This window comes from Onychostoma macrolepis, chromosome 24, assembly GCF_012432095.1.
Source record: "Onychostoma macrolepis isolate SWU-2019 chromosome 24, ASM1243209v1, whole genome shotgun sequence".
Classification (NCBI taxonomy): Eukaryota; Metazoa; Chordata; class Actinopteri; order Cypriniformes; family Cyprinidae; genus Onychostoma; species Onychostoma macrolepis.
Window position 1 is genome coordinate 3,398,936 of NC_081178.1, and position 25,581 is coordinate 3,424,516.

General features: G+C 35.3%; 1 protein-coding gene and 2 long non-coding RNA genes across 3 annotated transcripts; 2 read left to right on the top strand and 1 right to left on the bottom strand.

Annotated features, from left to right (window-relative positions):
* Positions 1-5,167: 5,167 nt before the first annotated feature.
* On the bottom strand, positions 5,168-20,356 carry LOC131533744 (uncharacterized). Its single transcript, XM_058766213.1, has 7 exons — positions 20,268-20,356; positions 19,141-19,185; positions 18,051-18,281; positions 17,697-17,975; positions 16,391-16,672; positions 8,652-8,888; positions 5,168-8,061 (listed from the first exon to the last, which is right to left on the bottom strand). The coding sequence occupies exons 1-7, from the start codon at positions 20,296-20,298 to the stop codon at positions 7,541-7,543; spliced, it is 1,626 nt and encodes a 541-aa protein (XP_058622196.1). The 5' UTR covers positions 20,299-20,356; the 3' UTR covers positions 5,168-7,540.
* Positions 16,557-17,845, top strand: LOC131533820 (uncharacterized). The gene is made up of 3 exons (XR_009269214.1): positions 16,557-16,694; positions 17,302-17,615; positions 17,710-17,845. It is a non-coding gene; the product is annotated as an uncharacterized LOC131533820 (long non-coding RNA).
* On the top strand, positions 18,299-23,847 carry LOC131533822 (uncharacterized). Its single transcript, XR_009269216.1, has 3 exons — positions 18,299-18,883; positions 21,688-21,768; positions 23,619-23,847. It is a non-coding gene; the product is annotated as an uncharacterized LOC131533822 (long non-coding RNA).
* The last annotated feature ends 1,734 nt before the right edge of the window (positions 23,848-25,581 follow it).

The following is a 25,581-nucleotide window of genomic DNA, read 5'->3' on the forward strand; positions in this document are numbered from 1 at the left end:
TATTTGACACAGAGATACAAATTAGGTATTTTATATTATGATGCTTTCCTTTGCATGAATTGTTTTGCACCATAAACCACACACTGTCTGTACCTTGTCTTACTGAATGACACACTTGACATTGTGTAATAGTACAATGAAGTGTCACAATATATATTTGTTTAAACTGGTGTCTTTGTTTACTGTCAACACTGTATTCCTGCTCCTGATCTAATGAAATAAATGGAGCACTGATGTAGATATTTTTGGGAGGGTCTATTCTTATTCTAAGATAACTGTGACTTGCAACTTACATATTGGCAAGTTGTTGAAGAGACAATCTAAAAAATCTGACTCTGCACAGTTTGTTGTCCATGATGAGAATAGGCCTGTGTATGTTTTACTGCCCTTCCATCCCCAGGGGCCCAGTAGAGTCCCCTGGAAGAGCAAAAACAATTAATATTTCAAATGGCTGTAAATCAAAGTCTGATTATAATTTTAAAGAGAAATTTGGCAGGACAACTACTTATGCTATGTTAATTAAATAATGTTGGACAAAGTTTTCAAACATATATGGAAAGGTGGTATAAAGGTATTTAAAAAAGTGCTCTTAGTAAAATACCAAATTTCAGCCTGCCTCTTACATATGTCATATATGTTTTCACAATGAATATTTTTAGATAACCCTTTGTTCAAAAAAGATTGTAATTTCCCTTATTTTATTATTAAACTTTTTAAACAACATTACCCATGAGCCTCTGCCATTCTATCGATAGAACGTAGTGCTGGTATTTGTAGTTTAATGAAGTTATGCTCAGGGTTAGGGTTACGATCTCGGGAAAGTGGTAATTTCCCACGACATAACACTGCATTGTTAACTAAAGGCATTACTGACGTAATAAGCAAAACGTACTTGGCAACATTAACCTTTTTTTAATTTGGGTTAAAAGATAGTCCAATCACAGCGAGTTCGGCGAGTGTCAAGAAAACTTCAATGGCAACCCAGTTGAGCAGAAGCGTCACACTTACTTGTCCATATATGGTCATCTATGACAGGATCTTCCGGGTTCTTGTGGTGAATGGACAGAATCTGCTGACGATTTATTTGTCTACACTCGATATAAAAATGCAACAGATTGTATCGTGGGGTTAACCCTGATGCAGCAATAGATTTGTTGATTACAGTGATCTTTTTTTTCAAACAAGGGCGTAATGGTTCCCAGTGTATACACTGTTTACACTAATATAAATTAATGTACAATATTTAATCTCAAAAGTTTGCATATACCATGTGAAAAATAAATGTCAAAATATTTCAGTTGCTTAAAAAAAAAAAAAACTGATTATTCAAACATGCAGTATTTTAAATTTTGCTTCTGTAACATTTAGTGTTAGTGTATTAAAGGTAAACAATTAATCACTTCTATGTTTCCTGGAAATGGACCCTACAAACTTGCCATTCATAGATCTGCCAGTTGAAGTATAGGAATAACCAAACAAACAATTAAAAAACAACAACAACAACAAAAAAAAAAAAAAAAAAATCACATTTTGTAATCATTTTCCAATGTTTATTGATATGTCAAAATTTTCCAAGATAAACATAGTGCCCAGAACAGCATTCTCTCTCCAGTTTGTGGCACTATGGAAAAAAATTAAAACAAAAAATGCAGTTGATTATAAACATGTATTTGCATAGAGGTAACTACGAAATATGCAATAGAAAACCCCTTTTAAAAAAATTGTCTAATATTCACAAATAAAGAGAATTTGTTTATAGAAATCGTAAACAAATAAGATGCCAAATAATATTCAAGGCTCCAATTGAAAATATTATTTTCTTCCCTTTAACAAACAAATAGGTAAAAAATTAAGAACAATACTTCAATATTTTACAATTATTACCTTTAAAAATATATCTCCTGTCTCCAGTAATCATTGTTTGCTTCTATTGTGACTAAGTGCAAGACAAATTATAGTTAATAACAATTATAATTTTATAATTATAAAAGTCAACCATTTTGAGCAAGAAATATATATATGTATATAGTGATTGTGACAGGAGCGCAGTGCTCACAGCAGTTGACTGTAGAGGAGAAATTAATACAAGTAGACCTGTTAAGACTGGAAGTTGGCAGTAAAGGACTGAGAGCAGATGTGCTACATGAGAGAGATGTGGAAGCTTTTGGAAGAGCTGATACTGTGGAGAGCTGATGGAGAAGGACTAAGTAATCTGTGAGAAATCCTGCAAGACAGGAAGAAAAATAATTTATCACATGATGAACAATAAAAACATTGACAAAAAAAAAAATAGCAGACAACAACATACTGTAACTGCAGCATGTATAACAGTAAACAGACCATTATTGTCTGTTGGTGTGGATGCTAAAATATTTGCCAATATATTTCTTGCTCTTGCTGTGAACAGCTTAAAGTGATCTGATTTGGCCAATTAACTGAAGATCTGATTTGTCACGTGACAAGTTAAACTAGCATTTCCAGACTCTTGCTTTTTAGACAGATGCGTTCAATAAAAATCAACATGGAAAGAAAGGCAGACTCTGAGTGGACAGATATCATGTACTGTTAGAACGGGAAGAGACCGCACCAATTTGTAAAGATTAATAAAGAATACAATTAACTTAATATAATCTTTATGATATAAACTCTGACTACTTACTATGAGCACAATTTGCATGAAAGTTGAGGCAATGGCCAATGACAGAAGTAGGAGTAAAAGTCGTAGAATTTTGTATGAATTTGCTGACTTGTTAAATTGTATGAATTATTACTACTTCGACATGACACTTTGTTGGGGGTCTTTCTGATGGGGCCGTGGGATAAGTGTGATAAGCAAAGTTTAAGAAAAATCAAATACTGTGCAAAATGTATCTGCAGTACAGTTCAGTCAAGGTGCTCAGACCAACACAGACGTACCATTTGCCTTTGCAGCTTTGGGTCTTCTCCGTAAACGCACAATACGGCCAAAATCACATCCCAGGACAGGCCTTCCTTTGGTCTTCCCTCTCAGCTGAAACAAAGAGAAATATATACATGTTGAGACAATGTGCAAAATATAATCTGTGACCAAAATATTTGAGAGGAAGGACTGTAAGGAAAGTTATTATTAACACAAAATAAGGATTTAATTTGCTTTAATTTGCTCATTAAAGCAAATCAGTTATATCTGAATGTCTTCAACATTACTGTGAAGAGTTGAATCGTTGAAGGATGTGTTCAGCCTCCTTGGCAGCTTCTTCAAGATCAGCATTGAGTTCCCTGTTAATTCTAGCAGCTTCCTGAAAGAATAGGTGAAAAAATATGAGATTATGAGATTTAAAAATGTACAGCACAGAAAGAGAGAGAGAGCAAAAACTGTGTGTAAATGAATTATGGATTACAGTTTGGAAAAATAGGAACAAGTGATGGCTTTTACAAGAGATGATTTCTTAAAAGAGCTGCTGGAGTATGTGATCTGAAGTAACTGCAAGACAGAAACAAAATATTGAATTACAATGCAAAGAATAGACAGTAAACACAGTTACTATGGTAAAATCACGAAAAGTCTTGTGGTTACCATACCTACAAATACCACAGTAAAACTACTGTCACGGTGGGAGAAGCATGGTAAATTGGCTACACATGACATGGTAGAGAAACAGTTACTATGGTAAAAAAAAATGGTAAATGTGTGGACTTTTTGCATGGTTACAATTATCACGCGGTACTGGGTTGGCTGATTTGTAGTGATTTCATCAGCCACGTGTAAAAGCTGAAGACCCATGTCACAACATGATTGAAAACGGTTTTATTTATTTATTTCAAACGGCAGCAGGTCTATATGGAAGTTAGCTTCGGCTAATGTCAATGGCAGGTTACCAGCTGTGCTAACTGAGCAGCACTGTTCTACTAACGTTAACTCATTTGAACGCATACGCTTCCATTTTAGCACATGCCATGCAACGCAGAAATAATTAAAATAATGATCTTATTAAAAAGGAAAAGATTGTTGCCCTTACCTGTTTGAAGGTGCACGCGCATCAGGTGAACCGCGCGAGCGGTGACGTCACTGCCGCTGAACATGCTGCTTGGTATTTGGACGCATCTGCTCTCCACCGAAATTAATGGAGAGGATTGGCGTATCATATGCACGCAAAATTGGCATTTGGCGTATGCATTATACGCCATTGCAAAGTGTAAAGCCGTGTTATTTATACGCAGATTGATGAGAACGGGTTGATATAATCTAACCTCTATAATCAGACTGTCAATGAGCCTATAATTCCAAGTAACTATTAAGGGGGAAAAAACAAAACAGGAACATCCTTTTTGTTCCTCTGGCAAATATGGCATTTAAAAAAAAAAAAAAAAAGTTTTAATCATTTTTTAAAAATCTGCAAAAACAACTTCTATTCCAATATGCTTCAACTTCTTTGTTTTTAGGGTGAATTCATGTAAAGTGGGCCACTTTTTGTTAAACTTGTCATTTATATACCAGATGCCTTTCTTTTTCTTTTTCTTTACTACCTTTGTTTACTTCATGCACTCCAGACAAATGTATTTTCAGGTAAAGGGCCATCCATAATGCATCAAAAAACGATCCTGTATTTTAATTAGAAATTGTAAAAACATTTATGTATTTTTATGTTTATTAGCACATTATCAGACAAACATAATTCAACAACATATTTAACAAAAACATATAGCCTAGGATATAAGTAAAATGAGTTTCCTCAATTAATGCGTAAAATTCAAAACTGATCTATTAAAAATTTAATTTGATTAAATTGAAAAGAATATTGATGAAAAAAAGAGAACTCTACAACAATGTGACTATAACACAAACAACAACAGACAGGCTATCAAAACAATTAATGAAAGAGATATTTAAAATGTAATGTCGTAAAACTTTGTTTTCTCTAAATGATCTTTAATTGTGACCGTTTCTTCTGCTGTTTCCTTTCTTGACTTGAATTTCCTGACTGCATTTTCATTTGTTTTCTAAAAAGCCAGTTATACATGTCAATTTAAAAAATCCTTGTCAATGTATTTAATAAATGTGAGTAGAATTAATAAAGGTTCAGGGTGGCCCACTTCATCTAGCACACTTGGCCAAAGTGGGCCATCAATATTTAACCATATTTATCTAGCAGTGAATTTTTGTCAGAACCAAGGAAAAGACCAAGGCTTCGTTTATATGCAATTTAATTTGACACACAAGGATTTTATGAGAAACAGGAATAAAAAGTATATAACTAAAATGACAAACCACTGTGTGTAACTCTGAAAACCAAATAAATCCTGCAGTGACCTCTTGTGGTGAACCTCGGCAGGACTGGCTTTGATAACGAGTAACCAAATTTGCCCTTTAGTGAAGAAAGACTGAACTACAGTTGCCTTGCAGTAAAAATGTAATATTGCATATTGCGTTCAGTTATACAGCTGTGCTCTATTTGATGCACATCCACAATTAAACAAGCTGAAAATGCATGAAATTCTTAAAATATTTACAACCTAATAACCAACCTAGTAAAACCATCTAACCAACCTAAAAACAACCTACAAAACAACAATGTGCATGAAGTAAAATTAAAGTCTGAAGATAAACATGATGAAACATTGAAATAGTGCAAACAGACTACAGTGCAAATTGCATTTACAGTTGGATGAGAGTGATACTTGCTGAGTAATATCATTACTTATCTTTAATAGATAGCATAATCTGTATAACTATAAATTCTCAGATATTCCCAATAACTGATTTTGTGCAATTCTGTGTTTGATGCTTATTTAAATGTGATGCCTTGGAATTTCTGTGCTTTAGGCCTAAACCCTTCTGTGTTATTATGCAAAACTTTATTTTTATTTTTTGTCTTCTTTGTCCTGTTATATACAGAATTATGTAGGCTATCTGAATTCTCATAAATGTGTCTGAATGTGTGAATCTGTGCGTGGTATCTGTAATCTTGTTTACTTTTTTTTTTTTTTTTTGTGTATGTGTGTAAACTATATATTTATATGCTTTCATATTATGAGATTATTATATGTATTTCTTTAAATCACTTTAAAGTTGAATTGTGTTAGCCTGTTTTTTCACCAGTAGCGTCTGGAAATGCTTCAGTGCAAAATTAGAAATGTTAGTTTGGTATCTGATTTTGTCCTTCAGGAACTGATGTGACTGTATAAAGTGGCGTTTCTGATCAAAATATAGTCGGATGTGAATGAGAGTTGCAGTGATTTATCTGGGATCTCCTGAAACATACTTTTGAGGAGGATTTTGACATAGTTGCAGGTTAAAAGGTCAAGATTACTACAAGTTATACGTTCACCCTCCAGAACATCTCAAATATTCATACATAGGTATCCCAAAGGTGACGCTTATTTTGTCAAATGTATTATTTGAGAATATTATCGTAACTTTCATAATATTAAAGGAATGCCGTTCGAAAATGACGGTCCTCTGTGCTTTCGCTACAATTCTCGCGAGAGTTTCATTACGCGCGCTTTCATGAACCCGCGGGTTCAGTGTCTTGGAGATTGAGGTCTCTGCAGTGCAAAAGTGGGCATTTCTGATTTTCTGGGTGTTTTCAAACTGCTGGGTGTTTCTAAACCATGCAATCAAAATGATCCCCCTTACCTAACCCCACTCCTAAACCTACCTTCACTATGACATCAGCCAATCAGGTAACATGGTCTAAAAACGCCCTGATCTGGTAACTCCCATTACTTTCCTGCAGAGACCTATGTTGCCAAGTCCGCGGTTTTACCGCGGAATTGGGCTACTTTAACGCTCTTTCCGCGGGATGTTTTTCATGCCCGCGGGTTGAAGCGACCCCAGTAATGTGATATTTAGCCCCAGGAACGCGACTTTTATCAGGGGGACTCCGCCAAAAAACGTGTATTTTACCCCACTGAAAAGCCATTAGGCTAGTTTTGGGCTAGTTTTGAGTAGCAATTGGGCGGGTTTTGCTGAGGAAACCTGGCAACCCTGCCGCGGGTGACGGTTGGAAGGAAGTGGTGCCAAGAACATTTTCAATATAATCTTTGTTTATAGATTAAACTTTTTTTTTTTTTTTTTTTTTTCAACGTTTGAAATATCAGTATTTTTTTTTTACACACATCTGTCGTTTTGTTTCAAAAGACTTTGATTCATTAACCGGAGTCATGTGTGTGTAGTCTTCGCTTTGTGTGGTTTCTGAGGCTTCAATTTTAGAGGTAACGTTGCTTTTATGGACTCACAGTGTGTGTGTGTGTGTGTGTGTGTGTGTGTGTGTAAACATTTTTCTGAAGAACACGAACGAAGATTTTTAGAAAACTAATCAATGTGTGTGTGTATATATATATATAGATAGATATATCTATTATAGATAAGTGGTGTACAAATTATTATTATTTTTTTTTTTTGGGTGGAGTTCCAAGTATTCTTGTAATACATTACATTTAATACAATAACCTGCATTAAACTGTTTTAACTTTTGGCAAGGTTTTTAGAAAGACTGCATTGCCTTCAATGACTAAATAGCATTTGACAATTGTGGTGCTTAGTCTTTCCCAGATTCCTTCATTCTTTCTCTTTGCCCGTCTGTTTCTTCACTTCTTCGTATGGATTTTCCTCCACTGTCACGGCCTCGTAATCTTTGCCTTTCTGAGGAAGCTGCTCATACCCTCCCTCTGCTTCTCCTGCTGGCTTTTTTGAGTCGTCTGAGCTCAGTGTCTGGTACACCTCGGCTTTGACGCTCTTAAGAGCCTCGTACCCACCTTCACCTTCACTCTGACCCTCTCCAGGTCCTACTGTGTGGTACATCCCCTCCTCCTGCCTCTTTTGTAGGGGTTCGTAACCCCCCTCGGCCTTGTCCTTGCTCGTGCTCTCGCCCAGGGTGTGGTAAACTGCCTTATCCTTGTCCTTGAGTTGGATTTGCTCATAGTCTCCACCTGTCGTCTTGTCTTCATCCCGTTTGGTCTCCTGGATGTTGCTTCCTCCACGTCTGCGTTTCAGCACGATCAGCAAGACGATCAACAACCCGAGAACGATCAGAATCACCGCCACCAGGATTGGCATCACGTTTGCAGGATCTGATTGTGCTGAGAGAAAGAGAGAGGATGAAAATTCATTCTAAAAATAAAAATGAGAAGTAGTGTGCTTGCACAATCGTCAAGTGAGAACTGAAAGTGATTAGTGCATTACTACTTTGCTACACTCTACATGAATATGCACGGAAAATAAAAGAGACCGTAAAGCTTTGCATGCTTGTGTTTTGTGCTTGTGGCATGAAACTTGTCACTGTCACAGACACTTCGAGAATCGTTTCTGCTGTTGCTTACCACAGAAAATAGTCTAACACTCATCCCTCATCTTGCAAGAACAAACAAAAATTGTGTTTATGGCAGGGTTTTTACTGTTAAATTCATATTAAAACCATAAAAACATTTTTTGTCACTTGAAATAAAACTAAAACTTATTTTATTTCAAATATTTGCCAAATTATTTGAAATTTCTCATTGTTGACTAGATTTTCATTCATTCATTCACATTTAGAAATAAGGAATAAAAATGACAAACAACAAAATAACGGAAACCTTAACTAAAAAAAACAACAACACAAATTCAAAGTATTAATAAAAACAGTAATAAAATAAAAGTCTAAAGAGCGTATATGTGAGTATGAGTATACCTTTGCTGTAGACGTTGCTGAAACGGGAGAAACCTTTCCCACACTCCCTCCGGCAGCGGTACTGTCCTTTTTCCTTTACAGTAATAGACTGGTCGTTTTCAGATAGTTTCTTGCGTGCGTATGGGTCATTAAAGAGTGTGTGATACCAGTGGTAGGATGTGCAGTCGTCAGGACAGTGAGGGCAGGAACACTGCAGACTGTTAGTAGACGCTGAAATCACTGCAGCAGGAGGTCCACCTGTAAAACAGAAATAAAGACTTAAAAAAAAACAGACTGTGGTGCACTGATGATTTCAGATGAATATAGTATTCATATACAGTGGTATTTACACAGTGCCTTTGTTTCATACTGGATTGTAACTGGTCCAAATTAGGCAGAAAAAACTAATTAACAATTTTTCCCCCTTTATTAAAGCAATAGACCAAGAAAGCGCATGTGATTTTACCATGTGTAAATGAGTGATTTTTATGCACAATGCAAATTTAATGAGAATTTCATATGTTTCTATTCATTACACAATTAATCAGATGTTTTTGTGAATGTGTATCTGTAAGTACACATTGTTATGTCAATGGCGTTAATTCAGTGGCTGTTTTGAAGCTTAACGGGTGGCACATGCTGACAATGCTAAGAACATGGGTTAAATAACTAGTGGACGCACATCCTGATTAGACGTGATTCTAACAAATGCATTAATGTAACCGTCCTGACAGAATAAGTGAGTGATTTGTTAGACCAATTCAAACTGAGGAGTGATTCTGACTTGTAAGCTTGTAAGTCATTAATTCTGTCTGTTTCATAATAAGTCAATTTTTCATGAATCAGAGCACACTGGTCATGCAGCAGTATACTTTTGCATGCAGTCAGTGAAAACAAAGAAAAAGAAAGACATGATGGGTTGTATTTATATATTTATATACTTAATTTCTAGCGATTATCGCCGATTTGATTGCACAGATACTATTTAAACTAAACTGAGCTAGACAATGACATCTCTGAATTCAATAATGAAATGCCTTTAAATTAAAATTGAGTGTTTAATCTTATCATTATACATTACTGACACTCTATCTTCCAATTTGATACTGTTAAGTGCTTTGACACAATCTGTATTGTTAAAAGCGCTATATAAATAAAGGTGACTTGACTTGACTTGACTTGTATTTCATTTTTAGCTATTTTTTGTGTTTATTTTGACTTGCTTTAACTGTAAGATGTAAAATATAATCTATATAAAATGTAAACTATTAATTTTTAGATTACAGTACAACTATATATATAGTTGGTGGGGACTTAAACCTGAATACACACAGACTCATGGGGACTCGTGCTACGGTGGGGGCCTAAATTGAGGTCCCGACGGGTAAACAAGCCAATAAATCACACAGAATGAAGTTTTTTGAAAATCTAAAAATGCAGAAAGTTTCCTGTAAGGGGTAGGTTTAGGGTTGGTGTAGGGCAATAGAATATACGGTCTGTACAATAGAAAAAGCATTATGCCTATGGAGAGTCCCCACAAGGATAGCAAACCAGACGTGTGTATGTACACACATGTAGGCCTGTTTCTTTTTATTATCTGTGTCTTGTCGCTGTCATTCTGTTGCACTGTGGAGCTTCTGTCACTAAAACAAATTCCTTGTATGTGTAAACATACCTGGCAATAAAGCTCATTCTGATTCTGACTCTGATTCTATACACATTATACAATATATTATTAATCAGTGTATGTATATAAACATATGTGTATATACATATAAACACACACACACACACACACACACACATATATATATATATATATATATATATATATACAGTCATGGACAAAAATATGATCAAAGAAGGCTGTGAAAATTAATCTGCATTGTTAATCCTTTTGATCTTTTATTTAAAGAATTCACAAAAATCTATCCTTTCATTGGATAATAAGAATTTAAAATGGGGGGAAATATCATTATGAAATAAATGTTTTTCTCAAATACACGTTGGACACAATTATTGGCACCCCTAGAAATTCTTATGAGTAAAATATCTCTGAAGTATATTCCCATTCATATTCACAATTTTGAGCACTCCAGGGTGATTATGAACATGAAATTATCCAGCCATGGCTTCCTGTTTCACAGAAATATAAATAGGAGGAAAACAAAGCCCAAATTCCTTAATCATCCATCACAATGAGAAAACCAAAGAATATATTTCTGATGTGCAGCAAAGATAATTGAGCTTCACAAATTAGTGAAGTGGCTTTAAGAAAAGAGCTAGAGCAGTGAAAATTCCCATTTCCACCATCAGGGCAATAATTAAGAATTTCCAATCAACATAAAATGTTAGGAAACTGCCTGGAAGAGGACATGTGTCTATATCGTCCTAATGCACGGTGAGAAGGAGAGTTTGAGTGGCTAAAGACTCTCCAAGCACCACAGCTGGAGAATTGCAGAAAATAGTTGAGTCTCGGGGTCAAAAACCTTAAAAACAAAATTGTCAAACAGCACCTACATCACCACATGTTGTTTGAGAGGATTTCATGAAAAATTCTCCAAGCTCATCCAAAAACAAACTCCAGCATATTCAGTTATCAGACACGACTGAAACTTCAAATGGGACTGGCTTCTATGGTCAGATGAAACTAAAAAATCAGCTTTTTAGCAGCAAACACTCCAGATGGGTTTGGTGAACACAGGGATAAAAAGTACCCCATGTGTACAATGAAATATACTGCTGTATTTTTGATGTTGTGGGCCTATATTTCTGCTGGAGGTCCTGGACATCTTGTTTAGACGCATGGCATCACGGATTCTATCAAATACCAACAGATAAAAAATCTATAAGTGACTGACTCTGTTAGAAATCTTATAATGGGCCATGTTTGTATCTTCCAACCGTACAATAATCCAAATACAAACCTCAAAAACAACACAGAAATGGGTCACTGAGCACAAAACCAAGCTTCTGCTGGCCATTCCAGTCCTCTGACCTGAACCCTGTAGAAAATGAGTGAACTGAAGAGAAGAAGGACATGGAGCTGGGAATCTAAAGGGTCTGGAGTGATTCTGGATGAAGGAATGGTCTCTGATCTCTTGTCAGGTGTCTCTAACCTCATCAGGCATTATAGGAGAACATTTAGAGCCGTTAAACTGGCAAATGGAGGTTTCAAAAAGTATTGAATAAAAGGGTGCCGTTAATTATGGCCAATATGTATTAGAGAAAAACATTAATTTCATAATGATATTTCCCCCCCATTTTAAATTCTTATTATCCAATGAAAGGTTGGATTTTAGTGAATTTTTTAAATAAAAGATCAAAAGGATTAACAATGCAGATTAATTTTCACAGCCTTCTTTGATCATATTTACCAAGGGTGCCAATATTTTTGGCCATGACTCTATATATATATATATATATATATATATATATATATATATATATATATATATATATATATATTAGGGCTGCACGATATTGGAAAAAACTCACATTGCGATATTTTGTATTTCTGCGATATATATTGCGATATGAAAAAAACAACAAAAAAAACTCCAGATGACTTGAAAAGCTCTATTTGGAAATAAAATATTGTAGATGAGTAAATCAGCATAGAAAAATGAACAAATTACAAACATAGATAAATATAATAGAACAAAGATATAAAATAAATAAACAGTGCTTTATATTTTTTCCAGTAAGTCTAACAGTATTCAGGTATACTGGTTGAATAATCAAATGTAAAATAACACTGTATAAATTAAATCTAATAAATCTGTTAAAGCTACAAAAGTGATTTTTCTCTGTGTTTTGTTGTTTGATTAACATTCATGACACTGAAAGCCTTAGGAACATTAAACTGCTGTGAGCATACTATCCATTTTCTTTATCAATTTTTTACCTTCACCTAAGCCATAAGCAACTGTGTTCACAAATAGACACGGAACTGAATGGAATTCAGTGTTCACATATATCTGAGTGACTCTCACCGTGTCTACAAAGGGCGCTGACAAAATACAATAGAACCCATTATAATCAGTGATGCCGTCTACACTGGATGCGGCGCGACACGGCAAATCCTTGCGAGTAAATCCCTCATTCTTTTTATGACTTACTGACACAAAGTTCAAAGGATTTGCAACGGTCGCTTTTTCGTGTCCAGTGAAGACAGTGCGTCGCGGGGTGGCGTGATGCGATAGCTGTCGCGAAAACGATCAGTATAAATATAACGGTCAGTATACTAAAAATCGCACATCCTGCGATGTGACTATCGCGGATGTGCATATCGCGATATCGATGCTGAAACGATATATCGTGCAGCCCTAATATATATATACATACAGGGGTTAAATTGGGATTTGTTATGTGGGGGGCTCTATGGTATCGAGCTTATATATATATACACACATACATTTACATTTAGTAATTTAGCAGACACTTTTATCCAAAGCGACTTACAAATGAGGACAATGGAAATATTTACATTTACATTTAGTCATTTAGCAGACGCTTTTATCCAAAGCGACTTACAATTGGGGAATACATAGAGCGATTAATCTTGAAGAGGCAATCAGACATACGAAGTGCTTGCAACACCAAGTCTCAGGCATTGTTCAAATAAATACAAACTACCAAAGGAAGGAATAAGTAAAGATAATTTTTTTTTTTTTTTTTTTTTTTTTTTTAATATATACAATATATACAGTGGGGCAAAAAAGTATTTAGTCAGCCACCAATTGTGCAAGTTCTCCCACTTAAACAGATGAGAGAGGCTTGTAATTTTCATCATAGGTATACCTCAACTATGAGAGACAAAATCACATGTAGGATTTTTAAAGAATTTATTTGCAAATTATGGTGGAAAATAAGTATTTGGTCAATAACAAAATTTCATCTCAATACTTTGTTATATACCCTTTGTTGGCAATGACAGAGGTCAAACATTTTCTGTAAGTCTTCACAAGGTTTTCACACACTGTTGCTGGTATTTTGGCCCATTCCTCCATGCAGATCTCCTCTAGAGCAGTAATGTTTTGGGGCTGTCGCTGGGCAACACGGACTCCAAAGATTTTCGATGGGGTTGAGATCTGGAGACTGGCTAGGCCACTCCAGGACCTTGAAATGCTTCTTACAAAGCCACTCCTTCATTGCCCGGGCGGTGTGTTTGGGATCATTGTCATGCTGAAAGACCCAGCCACGTTTCATCTTCAATGCCCTTGCTGATGGAAGGAGGTTTTCACTCAAAATCTCACGATACATGACTCCATTTATTCTTTCGTTTACACGGATCAGTCGTCCTGGTCCCTTTGCAGAAAAACAGCCCCAAAGCATGATGTTTCCACCCCCATGCTTCACAGTAGGTATGGTGTTCTTTGGATGCAACTCAGCATTCTTTCTCCTCCAAACACGACAAGTTGAGTTTTTACCAAAAAGTTGTATTTTGGTTTCATCTGACCATATGACATTCTCCCAATCCTCTTCTGGATCATCCAAATGCTCTCTAGCAAACTCCAGACGGGCCGGACATGTACTGGCTTAAGCAGGGGGACACGTCTGGCACTGCAGGATTTGAGTCCCTGGCGGCGCAGTGTGTTACTGATGGTAGCCTTTGTTACTTTGGTCCCAGCTCTCTGCAGGTCATTCACTAGGTTCCCCCGTGTGGTTCTGGGATTTTTGCTCACAGTTCTTGTGATCATTTTGACCCCACGGGGTGAGATCTTGCGTGGAGCCCCAGATCGAGGGAGATTATCAGTGGTCTTGTATGTCTTCCATTTTCTAATAATTGCTCCCACAGTTGATTTCTTCACACCAAGCTGCTTACCTATTGCAGATTCAGTCTTCCCAGCCTGGTGCAGGTCTACAATTTTGTTTCTGGTGTCCTTTGACAGCTCTTTGGTCTTGGCCATGGTGGAGTTTGGAGTTGGACTGTTTGAGGTTGTGGACGGGTGGAGGACAGAGGAGCCTCTTAAAGAAGAAGTTACAGGTCTGTGAGAGCCAGAAATCTTGCTTGTTTGTAGGTGACCAAATACTTATTTTACCGAGGAATTTACCAATTAATTCTTTAAAAATCCTACAATGTGATTTTCATAGGTGACACCTATGATGAAAATTACAGGCCTCTCTCATCTTTTTAAGTGGGAGAACTTGCACAATTGGTGGCTGACTAAATACTTTTTGCTCCACTGTTTGTATTATGTGTGTGTGTGTGTGTGTTTTGTTTTTTTGCAAATATGATTTATTCTAATGCAATATTCTCATCGGTTTTCTGTCAGCTGTGACATAGGCTATAAATCGGCATGTTTCTTATATTTTATCCAAGGGCATTTATTATTATTATTTTTTACCTTTATAGAGGGCATTTTTCCACTAATCTCATTAACTTTCATTTCAAATTCTTACAGTTGATCTATAAATTCAATTATAATAATGTGATTGTTATTTTCTATACGTTATCAAATTAAATCATTTACACTGAAAAATACAACCACATTAAATTATGAGATTCTTTTTTTTAAAAACAATTGAATATACAAACAAGAAATGATGGTGGAAATGATACTTTTAAACTAAATTAAAACGCCAGTAGGTGTCAGTAGTGAGCGTTTAATGAGTGAGTCATTGAGTCGTTCATTCAACGATTTGTTCAAACGGCAGATTCAGCAGATGTTTATGCATGAGCTAATGAAACTTTGACTCAATTGATTTGTTCAAAACACTGAATCATTCAGCAAAGAATCGGATGGTTGCCTTGAGATGAGCTGTGGTTCTGCCAAAAATGCAAGTGACCTAATATTATTGTATTTGCTCATTGAACTCTTTATAGAACTATTAAACAGTCGTAATGGTGAAAACGTTGAGTGATGTTGCCTAACTAACTGTATTTTAAATATAAAAACTTTCCATTTTGAATTTTTACCTCAGTGTGCTGAGTTTCTTAGTGTTGCGCGTTTTGATTTCTCCTGGAGAGGCTGCGTGTACCTCGCCTCAGCAGCGCAACCTTATACTGTCAGTAGATGCATTATGTAATAAAATCAGAATGCGTTTTGGTGTTTACGTAGTTATTTTTGGTTAGTGATGTTTTAATCATGCTACTTGTCTGGCATTAATGAAGCGGTAATGTAGAGCCTTCTGCTGACCAGCTTTTTAAAGATGCTGATTTCATTTTCCAGCAGGATTTGGCACCTGCCCATACTGCCAAAAGCACCAAAAGTTGGTTAAATGACCATGGTGTTGGTGTGCTTGACTGGCCAGCAAACTCACCAGACCTGAACCCCATAGAGAATCTATACATTCTATATATACAGTAAATGAACATACCTTCCAGAAGGCCAACAATTCACTAATTTTTTTTTTTTATTGGTCTTATGAAGTATTCTAATTTGTTGAGATAGTGAATTGGTGGGTTTTTGTTAAATATGAGCCAAAATCATCACAATTAAAAGAACTAAAAACTTAAACTACTTCAGTCTGTGTGCATTGAATTTATTTAATACACGAGTTTCACAATTTGAGTCGAATTACTGAAATAAATGAACTTTTCCACGACATTCTAATTTATTGAGATGCACCTGTATATATATATATATATATATTATTTTTTGCAGTGTTATGTAACTGATATATGCATGTATATTATAAAAAAACACCATTTACCATGTCCAAAAAATACTTTGTGGTACTTTTTTTGTTAGTATATGCAGTATTAGTGGTTCTGTATTAATGAAAGTGTGAGTAATTTGGCTGTTGTTGTTTACCTATAACTTTTAACTCCTGAGCATCAGAATCTCCTTCCTTCTGTGCAGCCTCTGCACTGATGTGGATGAACCTGTAGGTGGCGTGGCAGCTGTACTTCCCGTTATCACTTTGTGTGGCGTTGGTGATGGTGTATGTGCCTTCAGATGAGCTCGGGATTTCTGATTTATCCTTATAGAAGACAACCTTTTCCAGCTTCGCTCCACCCCAGACTACACACCTGAGAGCCACAGGCTCCCCCTGCAGCGCAGGAACGGCCGGAGGAACCAACATCACCATGAGCTCTGAGAAACAGACCAAACACAGGTCAGACTGCACATCCTTCATCTACTGTTTCATTTAAATATTCAGTCAAATTAAAATGTGAGTTTTGTGTATTTTAATTCACGCCTGTTTGCTTTGAATTCATCCTAATGCCAGTGCAAGTAAAACCTGACAAATGTTTAGCAAGTATACAGATTTAAAATAAAAACTTTTAGGAAAACAGTCCAAAATGTTGATGACATCACATTGCACTTGCTCATGCAACCAAATAGCAAATCTTCATTTTACTGTTACGTAAAGTAAAGGCTAGTGCCTATTTAAGAAAAATGGGTTCATTAAATAATGTCAACATAGGAAATGAGTGATTTAATGCAATCTTTAATGATCAGCTTTGTCTTTGCGAAACTTTTACAGACTTTGGTATCTGAGCACAGTTTGAGACATTGTTGAGATCTTTTTTTAACAATTTAAAGGATGCATATTTTTTTCAGTAAAATATCTGAGAAGCAGGAAATTACTGTTTTCAGTTGCTCTCCAATTTAGTTTCATTGCTGTTTATGAAAGGGCTTTGAGATTTTGTAGATTTTCTTTCTCTCTTTCTTTCTCTCTTTCGCTCAATATGCTATAATATCACTTGCTTATGTTTCAGACTGATGGGAACTAGCTGACAGAAAGGTGGTTAGAAAAAGTTTTCCAGGAAAGAGCAGCCTGCATAGTTAATAGAGAAGTGGACTGCAAATTCAGCGGAAGAGACATGCGATGACTGTGTTCAAATAGTAAAACAATCCCTTGTTTGTAAATGGTTTCGCAGAATTGTATCTTATGATAATGTAAGCACAGCAAAAGAGATTTTGAAAAATGGTTCATGGGTTGCTTGTTTTGAACACCATTGACTTTCATTGCATGAACACAAACAGTCAAAACATTCTTCAAAGTATCTCTTTCTGTCTTCCACAGAAGAAAGTAAGTCGTTCCAGGTTTAGAACATAATGAATTTGTACACACAGGTGCTGAAATACAACAGGAAGTGAAGTAATGAGTCACCTGTCTTTTTCAGCGTCACTGCATTGCTTCGAAGATCGCTTTTCTTTTTCTTGCACCAGAAAGTGGCTCTTTCTGCCTCCTTTAATTCTGCAAATATAACAGCTCTGTTCATCTTCTCATCAACATCGACTCCTAGACTGAAGGTGCTCACTTCTCTCAACACAAAACAAGCCCAGTCCTTCAGATCATCGTCCGCCTGCAGCACCAGGTTTTTTCCATCTCCTTTGGTCATCACAGCACCTCCTGCAGATGGAGAGAGCTGAGCGTAAGGCTCCAGCTCTGAGAGAGAGAGAGAGATCATGAGAAACAGCAGGAGGAACAGACGATCATGAACGTTTAGGACGGTGTTCATACCCAGTACAGTGAGTGTGAACGACTCACTCCTCGTGCCGCCCTGCTCACACTCATACACCCCGCTGTTTTCTGGTGTTACTGCAGTAATAAGCATTGAATAATCCTGATGTGTTTGTGGTAGGCCTACTTTATTAAAAAACCATTTTGTTGGTTTACTCCCTCCTTCACGGTTACAGATCAGAGTGACGTCATCTCCAACAAACACCTGTGGGAACTTTGGCCGGAGAGACACTGAGAGAAAGAAAACAGACATATAAGACACAAATCTTCTGTAATGACAGGTTGTCTGATTACTAATTTGAAATATGAATGATTGACCATAATTGAAAAGTACAGTGATTTAGTGCTGTCTGCTCCACAAAAAAAGATGATTGAAGTAATTGGAGAAGTTTTTTTTATTTTTTTTTGAAGTTATGCATTGATAATAATGCATTTATTTATTTATAAAGTCATAGTTTCGGCCCTTTCTCTGATGTAAATTCTAACTGAATGTTTTGGGCTGCTTCTGTGTAAATGCATACATTGGTGTTTATTTAAAGGCTGCGGGTTTGCTGTCGAGTTTAATTTTTGACTGTCTCTAATTGATGTGAAATGTGCTACAAGTGATCAGTGATCTTGATGAAAATAAACTCGAGCTGCTGGTTTCTAACATTGGGATTCTTTAGAAGGATCTGTAGATCTTAAATTCATCTGGTCTCGCCTCTGTTGCTCGTTGATTATTTTGTAGGAGTCGGGCTGTTGAGTCTATAGCAGACACACCCTGCTGCGGCCACGGCAGAAATGATTTTGGACCAGGTTGGAAGCTCATCTGTGAGGCCTCTGCCCTCTGTGAGGTACTTAATACATGCAATACATTTATAACACGTGATGTTAAAGATATCAGATGTTCTGCACTAAAGTTCTGGAAATATCCACTGGGTTTTGCTCAACACTGCGTTCATAATAGATTTGATGTGATACATTTTTTTTTTTTTTGAAGATCAAGTGGAGCTGATCGTCTTTACTTGTCTTTACCACATGTAAATGTTTCAGTTGATTTGATCGTGTGCACAATCTGTAGAAGTGTGTGCAATGAAATGTGTGTATTTACCTGTTAGTTTCTGTCCCTCGCCTTCCCTTACGAGAGCCAACAACACTGTGGAACAAAAAGATATACAAGGTTATTTAAAATAAGATTATTTCTGGACTAAGAATCTACAGCTTTTATTTTGATTTGAAGCTGCAAATGAGACGACCACACCCAGTCAGTTTTGGGTCTTCCACAGTGCTGTGGAACCAGTAGTGTCCAAAATCCAGATAAGCTATAGCCAAACCAGAACACATGAGATCGATATTATTTAAAATGTATTTCTGTACATCTGTGTTTTACTGCATATCTCTCTGGAAGACTTACTCTGATTGGTCAATTGCAACTTACATTGGTGAAATATTCCTAAATGATGACTAATGATAACAATAATAATATTTATTTATTTAAACAAAACAAAACAAAATTTAATCACCCAACAAACTTAATGACAAATTTTGCTTTCTTTGAAGCACAGTATATATTACACTGTAAAAAGTGATAAGTTGACTTAACTTAAAAAAATTGAGGAAACCGGTTGCCTTAAAATTTTGAAGTAAATGATAATAAAAAAAAATAAGTTAAGTGAATTGTCAAGTTCACTTAACTTTTTTTTTTTAATTATTATTTGCTTAATAATTTTAAGGCAACGGGTTTCCTCAATTTTTTTAAGTTAAGTCAACTTATCACTTTTTACAGTGTATATACTATATATTATGTATTTATAATCTTTAAACTGTCAGTATTGCGCATCATGAAAGTTTGTAAATTATGCAGAATATTGAGTACCTCAACTATTTTAAAGTGGTTTTTGCATAAAACATTGTTGCATCTAAAAATTGTTTGTGGCACTGTAATGAAAATCTGTGTAACAGCATTGATATCTTAGTGCAAGCATAGCCAAAAATAATATGATTCATATTTTCTGTGATTTTTGCCCTGAAATTGGCTCATTTGTGGAAAATTGTCAATATTTAATGTGAATATTAACTAGACAAAGAAAGTTTCTTCTTGAGTTGAGTGAAAGCTACAAACTGACTTGAAGTAAACTTCAGCTTTAATGTAGCAAAGAGCAAGAGTTTGTCAAAATGTCCTAACATTGATTACACAGAATCTGACAATAAGATGATACTGAACTCTTGTGTTTTTACCTGATAGTAACTGCAGAGACCTCATGTCCATCAGCCGAGCCGATCTGCGCTGTCTGTCAGAAAGAGAAATATGACCGTCTGATGGACAGAAAGATGAGCTATGTGCAGAAATTTGGGGAAGTGGCGATAAAGTGGTTTATCAGTCTTATTGCATTCAAGCTCAGCTGAGTATGTGCATGCTACAATTATTTTTGTTTAATCAGGGTGGGTTTTTTCTTCTTCTCATGGCACATACGGCTACCGCACCCCTCAGTCACACTGAGTCAGAAGTGTGTGTTCCATTTGCGATTAGGATGTTATAAGGCTTTGCTATTTATAGATTGTGTGAAGACATGGTATGTGGATGGTCAGTGATCAAGAACAGAGCTGCTCAAACCCCAATTTATGCATGAAAGAAAGTCTCACTTATTTTATTTCTTGTATTATTTATTAATATATATATATAATCATACCTTTTTTGTTACAATAAAGTTTGTTAAAACACATTTAATTTGCTGTAAGTTATAAACTACTGCATCTGTTTTGCAGATTACAGTTAATTTTATTCATCATTTTAGAGTGTGCATTCATTTTAAGTGCATTAAACATTTTTTTTAGTAACAATTCTGTTAATGCTCATAGATAATATTTAGGATATTATAGAATATTGTTTTAATGATTATCAAGAATGCTGGTAAAAAATGATATGAATCTATAATTTAGGTGCATTCTTTGCTTCACTTTTTTTGTCTTGATGTTCATGTTAAATGCTCACTGCAGTGTGACATTTATTTTACGGATGTACAATCATTACATGTAATCTCTCAAAGTGAGTTTATTTAATCTGCATGTTATGCATAAATGAACAAAAATACTAGTTGAGATGGAGTTTAGAGCAGGTCAAGTAAATATTTCAGGCCATACTCATTTGCATCGATTGCAGGAAAGTTCAAATAAGTAATTGCAACAGAAGACAACAGAAAGTATCTGTGTGCTGACCTAATATTACACTGGGTTTGTTATATGTGCAAATAAAAATTGTTTTAATTAGTGAAAGATTGTCTAATAAACTATTGGAAATGCTTGCTAATTAAACCTCTGTTCAGCTTGTTCACAGATCTTTGTTAACTGTTTTGTGAATTGTCAGTTTTGGCAAAGCAATTGTACTTTCCTGTGAAAGTGTTTCATGTCTCAAACTAAATTAACCACACTTAACCACACTCTCATTTTCACTGTGCTGTTTTTTTTTTTTTAGTGCGACATGCAGAAGCTCAGCAAATTTTTGTATTTCCTTAATGCGCAGCAGTTGATAAAAGCAGACAAGTGTTGTAAAATGAACACTTACTGAGTCATTCAGATGCATTTGGACCATCGTAGGGTATTTGGCCTTGTATTTGATTTTAATATGATAAATGAATTTGCATTCGGTCCTTTCTGACAGGAAGTCCCGCAGGTCCGTGGCGTCCACTGGAGAGCAAAGATGACATTTGACATCTTAACAGATCTCAAACCGATATTAGAAGTGAGTGTGTTTGAGAAAATGCACCACAATTCACCCTCAGCAAATGTCACACAAGAATGTCAAACAAATGTGTTGAAGGTATACACTCAAAATGTAAATGTGTCTCAGTATTTCCCCCTCCGCAAAGTAACATGCATTACTTTAGTGACAGTAAATGAATATACTGTCCCTCATGTCACATCTGCTGCTGCCGGTTCAGTGTCTTTGACTAATCACAGTCAGTCTTCTAGATATCAAGCTATTCTATTCTATTCTATTCTATTCTATTCTATTCTATTCTATTCTATTCTATTCTATTCTATTTGTTCAAGATTCGTTCCTATTTCTTTTCTTTTTGTGCAAGAGGAACTTGCATTACCGCTGTGTGTGTGTGTGTGTGTGTGTGTTTCCGTCCTGTGCATTTCCCAGAATACCCAGTGATGGTGTTATTTATGACCAGAAACATACTTATTAGTCAGCACTTTTTTGCTTTTGGTTAAATAGATTTTGTGTTGAACAAATGTATGTGTAATGCTCTGGATGAATTTGGCACAGTTGTGCACACTCGGTTTTTATTGGTTGCATGTAGGACCATTTTCACATGAAAAGAAAGAACCTGTTCAGAAATAAACGGATTACGATTTTATAAGGTGCTGAAAAAATGTTTGCTAAATGTTGCTAAAATCTAGGAGTCATTTTGGCCACATGAATTTATAGCAGCACTTTTTAAGAAGCTTGCATAATGCATTAATTATTTGACAGTGCCCTATTATACACATTGTTTTTATAAGTAATAGTAACAATTATAATATTAATCTTCTTTACATTCACATTTATGCATTTAGCTGACAATTTTATCCAGAGTGACTTTGAAACAGATCTGTTATTATCTATTCATGTAACACACAGTGTTTCAGTATCATATCTGTAACAAAAAGTGCATTATAAAGCATTACGCATACATTATAATTTATTAAAAGGAAAACAGCCTTTAGTGCTGACATGGCTTAATTGTAATAAATTACAGAGCTATTTAAAGAATTGTGAATAGCTTTATAATGCATTATATACATTTTGATGCTTTATAGATGCTAAAATATCATTATGGAAATCTAGACGCAGTAAACTGAAAGCAAACAACTGTCCTGTGAACAAGTTATGTTGGGAAAGAAAGACTAAGCCATTTCATTGTCTGCGGTAAAGTAATGGTGACATGACGCAAACTGTGGTTTTGCAGAGTAATGCATGCATACAGGAATAACAAAGATTTTTTTAAAAAGCATATTGATTTTTACTTACTACCTGCTTATTAATTAATTAATTAATGTATTTATTTTAAAACCACAATATAGCTTTTATGACTCTTTTCTGCTCTCTTAGAATTAAATGGGCAGTGTTTTTTTTTTTTTTTTTTGCTGATGCAGATTTTTTAAGAGCTGCAGGTTTTTTGTTAAGTTGAGTGCAGGTCCAAACTTTTATTTTATTTATTTATTTTGGAAATAGCTCAAAGTAAGTTGAGACATGTCTTATTAATTTTTTAATTTTGCTTTTTACAGCTTAGCCGTGGACACAAACGCCATGAATGACTATTATCCAAGAATGAGTCATATAGTAAAAACGGACTGAAGGTCTTGTCTCTCAGAGGAATAGAGTACAAGTTATTCCAGTTGCTTTTAATGTTTAAAACAGTCTAATCATCTTTAAAATGCTTTTATAAGAATCGAAAGAGAAGGCTGCAAGCAGGGGTTTTGTTTTTACTGACCAGTAGTCTTAATTAGTGCTGCTTACTAGATCAAGTATCACTATTATTATTGTTTATTCCATAGTTAGAGTTAGTAATGTGATGTGTTTACTTGCATTAAATCCCACAGATTTACATTGAAGTCCTGAACAATTGACTTGGATCTGTAAGCAACCACCTAGCAACTGCATAGCAACGCTTTGACCACCTCAGCGTCAAGTCACAGTGAGTTTTGTAAGAAACCTCTCACATGTTCTTCATAAATCTAAAAATCTAGTTTATTAACAGGATGACTAAGTGCAATCCAGCTATGAGAAGTACTTGAATAAATGATGCATCCTTATGGATAATGTGATTAATTTATACGCAAGATGTTACTGTTTTGGTAGAACAAGATAGCACGTCTATGAGCATATAAGTGGTTTCAGCTCTGTCTTCATGTAATTCATGTTACTAGTTTAATAAAAACACAGATTCGATCAGCTCTTTGAGAAGATGTTAATGCATTAAATAGTGGAGGAACCAAAGTGTTTATCGGCTTCATCGTGGCTCTAAGTTAAGGATGCCGAGCTTTGATGTCATAGTGAGAGGATGGGGTGGGACTTGGGTCCATTTTGAAAGGTCAGAAAACAGGACAGCGGTGGGGAGTAACACACGGCCTAATGCTGGCTACAACAGGCCACATTCAGTTCCATTTTGAACTGAAGAAAGACATGTATTAGTAATTAGGCAGCAGGACTGTTAGTATTTGACTCCAGCACTGTGGCAGACCTACTTACAGACGCCAGAAAATAGAGAAGTACTGAGAAAACCCATGCCAAGGCCTTCCTAGAACCTTCAACTCACTAGTACTCACTACAACACCACTGCCTCAGTTTACCAAAACTATGCATGTCCAGACAGATATACGGACAGATAGATCGATATACAGACTGATGGGTAGATGCCTAGATAGAGAGATAGATATGTAGATATTTTAATTGTTGCATTTGTTAAAAAAGTGTTCATTTACATCATTTCATGCAGTTTTGTTGATAATTTATTCTATAATAATTCTGAAATAAAATAAAACATTAAATGAAAAACTTGAGCTTAAAAAACAAAATAATTTGAAATGTTGCCTGGGTGACTAAATAAGTTTACAATAAGTTGAAGTGCTAAAATTAAAATAATTAATTTTTTTAAATATTTTATTTATTTTTTTATCTATATGGTTTGCTTTTTTAACAAACACAGAAAGAAAAAAGGATAAACAAACAATATATATATATATACACACATTTCTATCATGACAACTCTGAAGATTTTAGTATGGTAATGGTTATGAGAAGATTTTAGCATGGTAATGGTTATGGCAGTGTTAATGTATTTGGTCTTGGCGGAATAGATTATTAAAAGGAAAACAGCCTTTAGTGCTGACATGGCTTAATTGTAATAAATTACCGAGCTATTTAAAGAATTGTGAATAGCTTTATAATGCATTATATACATTTTGATGCTTTATAGTTGCTAAAATATCATTATGGAAATCTAGACGCAGTAAACTGAAAGCAAACAACTGTCCTGTGAACAAGTTATGTTGGGAAAGAAAGACTAAGCCATTTCATTGTCTGCGGTAAAGTAATGGTGACATGACGCAAACTGTGGTTTTGCAGAGTAATGCATGTTACAGGAATAACAAAGATTTTTTTAAAAAGCATATTGATTTTTACTTACTACCTGCTTATTAATTAATTAATTAATGTATTTATTTTAAAACCACAATATAGCTTTTATGACTCTTTTCTGCTCTCTTAGAATTAAATGGGCAGTGTTTTTTCTTTTTTTTTTTTTTTGCTGATGCAGATTTTTTAAGAGCTGCAGGTTTTTTGTTAAGTTGAGTGCAGGTCCAAACTTTTATTTTATTTATTTATTTTGGAAATAGCTCAAAGTAAGTTGAGACATGTCTTATTAATTTTTTAATTTTGCTTTTTACAGCTTAGCCGTGGACACAAACGCCATGAATGACTATTATCCAAGAATGAGTCATATAGTAAAAACGGACTGAAGGTCTTGTCTCTCAGAGGAATAGAGTACAAGTTATTCCAGTTGCT